Here is a 12799-nt window from a genome sequence, read left to right as displayed (position 1 = left end):
TGTAAGATTAGGTAACTACCTAATCAAAAAAGTGAATTTAAAGTGATACAAAAGTGATACATTTGATTTAAAGAAGTATGAAAATATGTACATTTTTTAACGTTTCTTTATTATATATTACACATAGTAGATACATTTTTGGCATTGTAAACGACTAGGCTTCCTTAGCCAAACTATTATATTATTTGGGGATAAACAGTAACTTAATTTTAAGCTTTATTTGGGTAAAGAAACTATCGACATTTATTCTTTTAAGAGGCAAATCAAGCGTATACTCCGCTGACTTGCTTTTCTTATAATTGTTATTTTTGTATTATGTCTATAAATACTGATTGTTTGTCACTGTTTACTTTTTCGTCATATTTAGTTAAGTAAGTAAGTAGTAGTGTTAGTATCTAGTTATGTTTACAAAGTTTGTCATGTTGTGTAAGAACATTTTTGGGTTCAATCCAGATCGTACTTTTAAATTACTCTGTTTACTAATGTTATAGATTGTAACCTGTTGTGTATGCCTATATAAATAAATAAATAATCCAACTTATATTCTATCCGCCCGTGTACCATATATCAAAATCAGTACAATTTGCGTGGTTAACAAATATCTAAAAACTAAGCCCCTGGAACTTAACCCCTATACTGAGACACCCCTACATGGTGACTATCACTTATATGCACAAAGTACATTGGTACAACCCTATGTACAATTTCATAAATTCATTCATTCATATGAATTTGACAAGAAGAGGGACGTCAGAAACAAGAAAACTTTTGATTGGTGAATTGGCTTATTGCTGTCGTTGTTGTCAAAATATGTTTACTATGATTGGTCTACTTGTTTTAATTCATTAACAGCGAGACAAGACGGCTCAATTCAATTTCGCGTTTCACTCTCAATTTTTTGTCTTGTAGTTTTTGCTTTGGCAGAAATAAATTATGATAGCACGATAACTTCAATGTTTCGTTTATTTAACAAAAATAATTTATAATACTCGCAATCGCATCATTACATACAAGTGCATTATCAGAATATAAATATATAATTATGACGCGTGAAAACATAATTTTGTAAGACTCAAAGGACTATATGTTTGTGTTTTTAATGTGTAAATAAAAAGATTCAGAATGATGCAGCCGTCGTCGGAGGGGTGTATGAATATCGCTGAATTAGCGAACCAGCTGCGAAGGGAGAAAATCTTCATTAATTCAGAAAGGCAGCTGTTGCAAAATCTCAATGAGGAAGTGGAGAGAAAGGCCCTGGAGTTGTTGCAGGCGTCGTGGATATGTTCACAGCAGCGTCAGAATCTGACTAATCTGATAACAGCCAAGTGTGAGAGTGAATCTATTGCAGCCTGCCAAAGAGCCAGCCAGCTTGAAAGGACAACTTTTATTGATGCCTATAAAATATTGAAATATAAGGTTGGTTCAGCATTCAGATTGTTGATTGTTGTTGATTGATGTGTTTACTCATTTTTATTATTATAATCTTGATATGGATCGTATAATATTATTGAAGATATAGGGACATATATCTTTAGATTGCATACATAGGGATAGACAACAAGAAGCGACTTTTTTATACTATGTAGTGATTGTATAATATTAGCAGTTTATTATTAGAATAGGGGAAATGCAAAATCAGTCACAAGAATTAATCAGTTGAGATAACTCTGTAACACTCGGTACCAGTATCCACCCACTTTTTCTAGATAACATTTTACTTCCTATAATTATTACTATATATAGCTTTGGCTGTAATGTTGATTGTTCAATAAAGAATCAAATGTTTTTTTAAAATAGCTATTTATGGTCTCTATTTCATCTTTTTTAGTTCCTTCCACAGCCATAAACCAAAGGTTCCATTTTAAAAATTTTTGTCTTCCAGATTCAGTATTTTTAGTTATAAATGTAATACAATATGGTTTTGTCTCTGCAATCGGGCTGTAGTTACTTAGTTATAAAAAAGAAGCACATACATACATAGTAGTGACCTTTTGTTTTATTTATGCACAGTGACTTCAAACAATAAGCTATACTGTGCTTATTATGCTTGGCCTTATTTTATAGTAATGGATACACAATGACTGCCTAAATTAAATTTGAGATAAAGACTAAAAATAAAGAAATTTTATGTATTGCCAGTTTTATTATTTTTTTTTTGGTACTTCACTTATGCAGAAAATGATTTTAATGTTTTTTTTTTATGTGCAGGAAGCATCAGCGCTTGGTGAGCTTCTGGGATGGCTCCGCGAATCACCACACCTGATGGCTCTGTGCCTGCTGCTGGGAGAGGAGCACATGCCGCCGTCACTGCCTTCAGCGCTGGTCGCCGGGCTGTATGGCAGTTGCCGGTCTCCACCGGACCGTGCCAGACTGCTGGCGGTCATACGGTCCTTGATCAAACACCACATGGCGCCGTCCAGCGATCCTGCTAAGTGAGTAATCTATGTTTATCTCTTTGAAAGAGAGAACTATAGACTTCATCAAAATGACTGAGAAAGCTATATAGACTGACGAGTGTAAGCAAATGAGATAGAAGATTTCAATAAAATTTAAGAATGTTAACAATAATAATTAGTATTCTGTTACCGAGCTGAAATCAAGTTTTCGGCTGATACATTTCTCTATACGATATCTCTGAGCTCAGTGTGCCATGTGGCAAAGGCCTCCACCAACTGCCTCCATTGGTCTCCGTCCAAAGTGACTCTTGTCCAGTTAGGGCCGAATGTTAGGCTTAGCTCATCTTTCCACCTTGTTGGCAACCTCGCTTTGTTTGACCATCTCTGGGATACAAGTGTGATATCTCTAGCCCCACTTCGAATGGTCGACAATGATTGACAATGTTTAACTGTGTATTAATTCGGGACATTTCAATATGTTCTTAAAATCATTATCTTGGAATGCATTCTATCTATACGATTGCAGCATAAGAATTCGATTAGATATGTCAAGGACGTTTTGCCAATCTTCTAACGTCACACACAGACACACCTTATTGGTTGCATATCACAGACGTATGCTCATTGACGTCAATATTGATATCAATCAATTATATTGAATTAATTAAAAATTATTACCATGAACTTTGGAATGTAGTACAAATGATAGTGGGTAGTGGGTCCATAAGTTTGAAATTGTATACATTTAAAAATTGCAGAATTATAAATATATTTGTACTAGCTGCGCCCCGGGGCTACGCACCCGTGGGAATTTCGGGATAAAAAGTACCTTATGTGTTATTCCAGGTTGTTTTCTGCCTAATGTACCAAATTTCATAACAATAAGATTGTTATGAAATTTGGTATATTGATAGGTAACAAACTTACTTACGCATTTATAATATTAGTTGGGTTTGTAAATGTTTTCATCTTTGACCCACAACTGCCGCTAAATATTATTTTTGTTAGACCTCTGTGGCTTTCAGACCTGTCAGGTCAAGGCCATTGAAAAGTCAAGAAAATTATCTTAGGATTGGCCTGGGTCTCAGTTGTTTATTTATATAATGTACTAGTATCCTGGCTTCGCTCGGGTAAAAACATAATGAATACCGATCCGTGCAGTAGTTTTTGAGTTTATCGCGTACACACGAACGCGACTGAGAACTTAGTTTTATAAATGTAAGGATATTTTCATTGTTTTTTTTTTTCAGGTTATTTCGGTCGGGAAAATGCGCGCTATCCCAACTGTTCGCGGTGTTTCGCGACGGTCACACTCCCGCCAGGCAGTTCCTGGTGGCCACGTTGCAAGACCCTGTTATGGCCGTCCTGCACGAGGACGAGTTCTTCCTGGACATAGATCCGGACAAGGCTATGGAGAGGTGAATTGTTTTGGATACTCCAATCGACGTTCTTAAAGCCTCGAATACACTAACATTTTTCGGTGACGTCAGACAGGCGACTGATTGTAAATCACAACCGAATTCTCTAAATATCAAGGACTAGCTTTCTGACCGCGGCTTCGCCTGCGTAAATTTCCCACGGGAACATTCTTTTTTTCGGGACAAAAGGTAACCCTATGCTCATCTCCACACTTCAAATTCCATGTATGCAAAATTTCAAGATTGGTTGAGTAGATAGAGCGTGTAGAGGTAACAAATAAACACTTTCGCATTAGTAATATTACTTAGGATACTTTTTACACTGATCCTGGGTTTCACAGCCTCACAGCCCCGAACGCTACCATGATCCTGTGAAGATGAGAGATAGGAGAAATAATATCGGAACAATTCCAGGTTCACATCGTCAGACCGTCTCAAGAAGTTCGGCCAACCGCACAGCGCAGAGTACGCAGCCAAAGTGGCTCGCTACCGCAAATGGATTGTCCAATCGTTGTACAACCTCACCAGCAAGTTTATACTCTCAATGAGGGAGAACTGGTCCAACTTCCCGGCCAGTATTGCGTGGTGTGTACAGCAGGTTGTACACTTGTTGAAGCAGCATTCCAGGTGAGTTAGCCAGTTAATATTGAACCTTATGCCTTAGTAATATGACTTAAAAATTGTTCATAAATCAATGAGAGAATTTGTTGTAGTATTCGAAGCTTTGCACAGCTTTTTATATTAGCTGTATTGCCATGAAATATTGAACCTTATGCCGCCGGTATAAGACTCGATAACCAGCAAATTAAAAGTCAAAATAATTTTCATGAACAGTTTATTTCTATTTAACCTTTATTGGACAAATGATATATATGATAAAGTAGAAATATTTAAAAAAGTAGAAAAATTAAAAAAACTAAACTTACTTTAAACTATTGAGAATAGAAGAGGTTAGTCTAATGCTTTCAATATGCCTCCATTTATTAGAGTATTAAGTTTATTTTGTTTATAAATTTAAAGTTTTCTGTTGTATTTATGGCATATGAAAGACCATTTGTTTGTTTGTTTTTTTCACGTTTAACTCTTTATTGCACTTAGAAAACACATACAGAGAAAGTAATAAAATGAGACGCTTACAATGGCGGATTTATATCAAAAATTTTCTGTTTTGTACTATTGATAATGTTTGACCAAATAAACGTTATTTCTTTCTAATGACATTTATCTGTATCCTCAACAGAATATCAGCGGGCGACTTACACGCCATTTGTACGGAGATTGTTCTAGAACACTTCATCTGCCCGGCCATAGTGCATCCGGAGACACACGGTGTGGTCGAGGTCCCCGTGTCGTACATAGCTAGGTTCAACCTCATGCAGATCGAGCTTATCATCAGGAGGCTCTGTCTGGCCCGCTATCAGGAGGTGAGGAGGTTTTTCATTAAAACTCTTTTTTTTTTTTGTTTATGGCTACAGATTTTTCAGTAAAACTCTTCTTTTTCCTGTTTTATGGCTGCATCATTCGCTTTTGATTTTGGCAACATAAAATTTTAGAATAGTAAATGGTATATAGTATAAAATTGTTTTGAATTTAACATTGAGCACGAGACGAAACGACCTCATCTTGAACCTGTTCTCCCGGTTATGCATAAAAATGTTACAGTATACTTTAAGTTCTTCTTAGCGTGTCGACTCGGCGTATCATATTAGTGAACACCAATAAGAGGCTACCGACACAGCAATGTCTGTAGCGTCGTACAGATTGACCTTTAGAACACTCCTTTCTTGTCTATTAAGTTAAACCATATAATAAAGCCGCTGGGAGAGGCCTATATATGCTGGATCTATTTGACAATTGAAAATTCAATTCTTAACTATCAATAACTTAGCATCACAAATTAATATATATGAAATTAATTTTAAACCAGAATAAAATAAGAATTATAAATGGGTGACATTACATAGGTACACATTAAAATATATATATATATATATATATATATATATATATATATATATATATATATATATATATATATATATATATGCAAAATTCAAATTCAAATTATGACATTCAATTTTGTCAATACATATTATTTTATTTTGATTTAAATTTAATTTGATAGATATTGTATAATTTGTGATGCTATTGGGATGGTGGTGATTTTAACTGAATTTTCAACACAATTGTATCTATTTATTGTTATGAAATAAATGAATATGAATATTATGTTTCAATCAACACGCGAGATATCCGTTGTAAATGAAAACACATATTACGTTTTGTTCTCAGTTACAGCATTAAAGGCTTTATTATTATTGTATAAAACAGACGCCGACGTGAATGAACATACATTACGTAGTCACCGAACGTCCATAAAAATTGTTTGACAAGAAAATGACTATCCATTCTAATTGTCTTGAATTTTCAAATTTTTATCACCGGGTCAAGTATTTGTTAGATTACCTACTCCCAGAAACACGAAAGCAGGCGATAGCATACTGAATAATACATTTTCGACAGTTGGAAGCAAAAACACGCGATCTATATTCGAAGTTCGAGCGGAGCTGCGTGTGGTCGCTTGTAGACGCTGTGTGCGGAGATGCCTTAGCGCCTTGTACAATGCCGCAGGTAAGCGAAACAAAGAAAGAGAGAGAAAGAAAAGAAAGAGAGAAAAGAAACAAACAAAAATTTTATTGCCGAAAACATGAGTACAAATATACAAATTTATGTTAAAATGAATTAAATCTACATGGTTTACCGAATATAGTTATGCAAATATAAATAAATAAATAAATGAGGAGCATGCTGTCCACTAATAAAAAAGTAACAATTTATATTAGCTCTAAATTCTGAGTTTATAATTAAAGAAATCATTTAAAGTATAATACCATTTATCAGTTAATAAAGACTTGAGGTGCTTTTTAAATAGATTTAAGTTCGAATTTCACACATTTTGTATGCTTAGTCCATACTAATATTATAACGCGAAAAGATTTGTATTATTAATAAACTCAAACTACTGGGCCGATTTTAATGAAATTAGCACAGAGATAGGCGAAACCTTCAGGAGTGACACAGGCTACTTTTTATTATACGTTTTACCCGAGCGAAGCCGTAAGCTATAAATAAAGTCTTAAGGCTGCTACAGAAACAGGTGTGATAATATGTATGAATAAGATTGATTTTTTTTCTCTTTTCAACAGTCTGAATCATCAGCGACGACCGCTACGCTACGCACGGACGTCACCCCGGTCACAACCGTGGCACTCTTCACGGCGCAAGACGTCAATTCTCTGGTAAGATTATTGTCACGTCTTTTTAAAAGACATGTTTGAAAAAGTCTAATTTTTAAGATTTTGTTTGAGATGATGTCAGCCTACTATCGTCAAGTATGATATGTGTGTCAATGATCTGATAACTTGGGATGGCGACGGGAAAGCGGACCCCGGGATCTGACGCTCAACGATTGTGGAAGAAACCGGAAAACGCTCCGATGAGAGACAATTGTGTTGGTAACAATGTAATACTTGCAATACTAAATTATTAGTTAGTTGGTCACATTTTTTTATATTGGTTGGCGGCCATGTTTTTTCCTTTTGACACTTTGCATTGCTGTCTTTGTGTGTAGGCTGTTTGACAGAAATAAAACTCCATTTCGATTATTAAAACCTTCTTGTTTTATTATTTCATTTTTTTTTTATTATTAATGTATGTATAAATTATTATTAATTAAGTTTTAGTTTTTAATTTTAATTAAAAAATTTATTACTACTATTTTGTTATTACTACTATATTATTAATACTATTTTGTTCTTATCTAATAATGCATAATATTATAAATAAATGTTATTCATCACATTGACATCAAGTCAACATTTGGGTTTGCCCCTTCTGCCACGGCCAGGGGAGAGCGGCATAGCCAGACATTTGTTCCCTACGTAATTTGCTAGTGTACGTGGCCGTACCAGCGCAGGCGGCACTTCAAAATCAAGTCATTTATATTTACCAAAGCTACAAACTACTAGCATTTCGGAACGACCACTGCTGAGAAGAAATGCCCAAAGAAACTCATTCAAACAGTGTTGGTCCCTATTTTGCCGGAAGGGCTTACCATTTTTTAAATATAAATTTATATACAATTTTTTATTCTGGAGTGTGTCTGCTATGTCACGAACATGAAGACAACCGCGAGTTCCTCACGCGATCGAACCGCGTGTCGCGCATCCAACTGAACATTGTCATCTCTGTAGCTGCAGCAAAAGACTATTCTTGGATATTAGATATTAACCGGGGCTTCGCTCCCTTGGGAATTTTGAGATAAAATATAGCCTATAGCAATCTTGGATAATGTACCGTTCTAATGGTGAAAGAATTTTGGAAATCGGTTCGTTAGTTTCGGAGATTAACCGCCTCAAACATACAAACGTATAAAGTCACAAACTCACAAACGCTCTTTATAATAATAGTATTATTGGATATGGATATTCTTGTTACAGATAACATTCCTAAAGCACATTTCCTCGAAGCTGAACAATAATACACCAAGTTTGACGGCTGAAGAGCATGCAAACGTTGGAGTTGTAGCCGAAGCTGGCGCGTTTGGGTAAGTTCCTTATCATCGCAACACTTTTCTGCCCATTGCTTCCTTCAAGTGTGTCTTCTAACACTGGTGTCAGATTTTATTCAAGTCGCCTGAAGGCATCTGACATGACTTTTCCGACGACTTACATAGGTAGCAAGTAGTTGCATATACACTTAAACTGCCAACCAGTGTGCAGGTTTCCTCACGATGTACTTACTATACTTCAGTCAGTCAGATTGGAATAAAAACTTATGTGTAAATATAACGAAATTTTGCATGTTCTTCCGACGAGGGAACTCCTCAACGGCTTACTGCACGGACTTTTTTGTACCAGATGGTAATATCTGCAGATCTCTCTGATTACATTGAAATCCTGTAATTTTAGGCAAAAAATACTTGTTTTCGGGTGGTTCTCAGAGTGTTTCGACCGCTGCGCCCGCGCTTTCATTACAATTTTTCTAATTTTAACAAAGACAAGAATAAGTTTTTCCATCTGACATTGAAATTAATGTGCACTGTGGTAATGTCAATTTCATGAATGATTGAAATTTTGAAAATGATTCCTTCGTCCATGGCAGCACGGGCGCAGCGGTCGAATCGCTGTGAGAATCACCCCATACTTTGTTACAGTGATTCGACCAATGAAAACGCGGCCCTACCATCGAATTCGAGCAACGGTTCATTGTCGTCGAGCGATTCTGCTTCGTTCTCGTCTCCGCACGTGGCCACGTTGCTGCAGACCGTCGAACACAACGTGCGGGACAGACTACACGACCTGCTGAGAAAAATGCCCGATTTCACCGACTACAAGTAGGTTCAGTGTGCTTCCGCCCTAGAATTGGACCATTCTTTTGGATAATAAATAAAATTATATGCGGACGAATCACACAGATTGAATTATTTGGGGCATGTAATGGGATGTAATGTAATGTATGTAATGGGATACAAACTCTACGATTATAATCTTGGAGTTTGTATCCCATTACATAATATAGAAAAATATCCAATCAATCAATGTTCAACCTGAAAAAGATTGACCAATTTCCGTTTCGACCTGATTTGGGATCGAACCCAGGACCTCCAGTGTAGGAGTCCGGTTTGATGACCACGGAGGTCGTCAAGGTGTGATGAACTTACGAGGCGACTAAGGGAACAATAGCATTTCCAAGGAGGGTTGACGTAAGGCCGGTTATAAAATCACAGCGAAATATGGTTACGCTGACCCTCGGCTTCGTGTGGTCACAGCCCCGAAAGTAATCGGGAACACGCAAAGACTTGATCGTAAAAAACTTTCTGTGGACCAATGTGGATTTTCATTATTTTTCGGAAAATCTTTTTCCTTTCAGACAAATATCCCCATCAGACTCCAAAGACCTGACAATCGAGAACGGGCACAGCAAACGAGGTATTTTGTCCAAGATGGCCAAACCACGTTTACCACGCAGCGGCAGCGCCAACTCTGGGCTCGACGAGAGATCAGTCAACGGCAGCGTGGAGCGGGTCAGTGTGGACAGTTTGGAAGTGTGGATCATTAAGCTGTCTAATGTCGAAGAACACGATGTTATTGGTGAGTAGTAAAATGGGGCAGGGAGGGGCAGTTGTATGGCAATGCATTGTTACGGTGAGTTTCGGGTCACGCCCGATGGTGCAACGCGGATCGGTTCCAAACGAGGAAACTCCTCAACCGTTTACAGCACGGTCATGGGTTTTTTGTTAGGTGTTAAATGCCATAAGATCTCTCTGACGACATTAAAAGCTTGTGGCTAAAATGTCATTTTGGCTTACAGTATTTTGCCACAGCCTCACCCTACAAACCGGAACACAACAATGCAAGTTAGTTTGACGGTAGAAATAGATGACAGTGAAGTAAACTCATGGAGACGACCTATATATTGAGGTTTAACTCGTGTGTTCAGGGTTTTACAAGTAGTGTATTCGTCAGGTATGATGCCTGAGTCGAAGGTTCTGGAATGCTACGCGGCGTGCGACGAGGATGGCCCGCTGCACGCGGCCGGCAGCGGCCCGCCCGTGCAGAAACGGACCAGGTAAACGTTCATTCATTCATTCATTCATTCAAAACTGATGCATATAGTGCCCGATAATACTTGATTATCAATAATCAAGATCGTAAATGGAGGCATTTGTATCGATTTACGATCCAGTTTTATATATACATATGTACTTTTCACTATTTGCGAGGAAATTAACAAAAATGTTAAAAACTAGCTTTTGCCCGCGGCTTCATCTGCGTATATTTCTCACAGGAACAGTTATGAAAGAGTTGAAAGTTACTCTATGCCCTTATCCATACTTCAACTACATGAATGCAAAATTTCAAGAATATTGGTTGAGTAGATAGAGCGCAAATATGTAACCAACAAATTTACTTTCGTATTTATAATATTAGTCAGGATTATTATTATTAGTCTAATCTTTGTCGATGTAAACGCCTGTTTGTCTTGGCCAATTTTGGCCAATTAAAAGATGATTATCTACTCGCGTGTTTAAAGCCCTCGAATACGACTTGGGCTTTAACATACACAGTCATTGGAATCGTGTACATCTCGGATGTACATGACCGTTACATACCGAGAAAAGAAAGTAACAGCTGCCGACAGAATGTTTCATAGTTAGGCTGAGTATTTAAATCGTTAAATAAATAAATTAAAAAAAAGAATCCATCCTTATGTTCCACTTTAAATATAGATTAATTAAAAAATTACTCTACAGATATTTTTCTTGCAATGTACAGTCAACAGCACATCAAGTTACCCTGCATGAACCTCTATGGCGCGGTAACAGCGGCGAGTTTACAATGAATTTTGGTAGGTTGATGTGCTGTGGACTGTACATATTTTGGATTGTTCAGGTTCTCGGTGTCCCACGACGAGGTGTCGCTGGGGAACACCTCGGACAACCTCGAGGCGGTGTCGGAGGCGGCCTCCAACCACAGCGTGACCTCCAGCCTTGAGCTGGAAACCGAGGACCAGAATGACAACCTCTCTGATATGGTAATTAATAGTAGTATTTTAGATATTAAACAGAGAAATTACTTGAGATGATTTGTAAAAATGCTAAAACTTAGCTAAATACATACATACTGATGTTATAAAGAGAAAAGATTTGTATTTTTGTTTGTAATTAATAAACTCAAAAACTACTGGACCGATTTTGATGAAATTTGGCACAGAGATAGGCGAAACTATCAGGAGTGACATAGGCAACTTTTATTATGGTTTTACTCGAGTCAGCCGGGGCGAGTCGCTAGTTATGTAATAAATAGCGTAATATAGAGAACTTAGAAGTAACTTGAAATCCATACTAATCTATATTAATATTACAAATGCGAAGGTCTGTTTCACGGTTAATCCACTTTACCGATTTTATGAAATTTGGTATGCAAATAAACAAATCAAAATTCAATTATCAAGATTCCCGTTAAAACATACTTTATTTTTACCCAAATTACGGGATTAATGGATTACAGTTGCAATCCATTTAATGAGCAATGCACTTTTGCACAATGAAGAAATGCACTTTTTATAACACAACAAAACATTATTCCACTGTTTGATTTCCCTTCACTGACAGCTGTCTTTTTGACGTTTATATGCTCGCCCTTGTTTACACATACAGCCGCAGCCATTGTCGTGGCGCTAATTTCTCAATTACTTCCTACTAATAGTATAAATGCGAAAGTTTGTCAGGATGTGTATGTATCTTTGTTTGTTACTCTTTCACGCAAAATCTATTGGACCGATCGTTATGAAATTTGTTACTCGGGTAGAATATAACCTGGAATAATACATATGGTACTTTTTACGGAGCGAAGCCCCGGGGCGCAGCTAGTAATATAATAGAATGTTTGTGTAGGTGTCAGCCAACGTGAGCGGGCGCGGGAGCCCCAACATCTCGGGGCGCGAGACTCCGTCCTCGCAGGTCACGGAGGGCGACGGCCCGCCCAGACGGTGAGGACATTGTTACCCTAATCCTAACTATAATATTATAAATGTTAATGTATGTTTGTTTGTTTGTTACGCTTCACGCTTTACCTACTCAACCAATAAGTGGCCATGTCTAATTTACCATTTCGCTCGCGAAAGAGATGTGTGTATCAGTTATACAAGAGAAGAAACGAGACAAAACGCTGAATTATTTTACGTCTTTGTATGAATTTGTATCGAAATCTTTCCACCTCATTTGGTTACATTCGCCTTTCGTGTATATAATTTACTTGGTTTTTGGGTTAAAAAATGTAAATTCAAAATTATTTATTCAATTTAGGATAACATCACTTTTGACCGCATCGAACCAAGTCAAATTAAGTCAAAATTCGGCCGTCCAAATCAAAAGGGACCTTATGGCGGCTGGCACTTAGGTCTTAATTGCCGTTGTTCGAA

At 37.1% G+C, this 12799-nt stretch overlaps 1 protein-coding gene across 1 annotated transcript in view; it reads left to right on the top strand.

The window, feature by feature from the left end:
• Positions 1-837: 837 nt before the first annotated feature.
• The window catches only part of Gapvd1 (GTPase activating protein and VPS9 domains 1), a 39041-nt gene continuing 27079 nt past the window's right edge, over positions 838-12799 (top strand). The window contains exons 1-13 of the mRNA XM_053744936.2: positions 838-1416; positions 2209-2432; positions 3647-3814; positions 4229-4441; positions 5055-5238; positions 6338-6445; positions 7021-7113; positions 8314-8420; positions 9030-9209; positions 9746-9966; positions 10342-10444; positions 11269-11410; positions 12273-12367. Of these exons, the coding sequence (XP_053600911.1) occupies positions 1123-1416; positions 2209-2432; positions 3647-3814; positions 4229-4441; positions 5055-5238; positions 6338-6445; positions 7021-7113; positions 8314-8420; positions 9030-9209; positions 9746-9966; positions 10342-10444; positions 11269-11410; positions 12273-12367 (2132 nt within the window). The 5' untranslated portion in view covers positions 838-1122. The remainder of the gene's footprint in view (positions 1417-2208; positions 2433-3646; positions 3815-4228; positions 4442-5054; positions 5239-6337; positions 6446-7020; positions 7114-8313; positions 8421-9029; positions 9210-9745; positions 9967-10341; positions 10445-11268; positions 11411-12272; positions 12368-12799) is intronic.

The sequence above is a fragment of the Plodia interpunctella genome, chromosome 5, assembly GCF_027563975.2.
Source record: "Plodia interpunctella isolate USDA-ARS_2022_Savannah chromosome 5, ilPloInte3.2, whole genome shotgun sequence".
Taxonomy (NCBI): domain Eukaryota; kingdom Metazoa; phylum Arthropoda; class Insecta; order Lepidoptera; family Pyralidae; genus Plodia; species Plodia interpunctella.
This window is presented reverse-complemented; position numbering and strand designations above follow the sequence as displayed.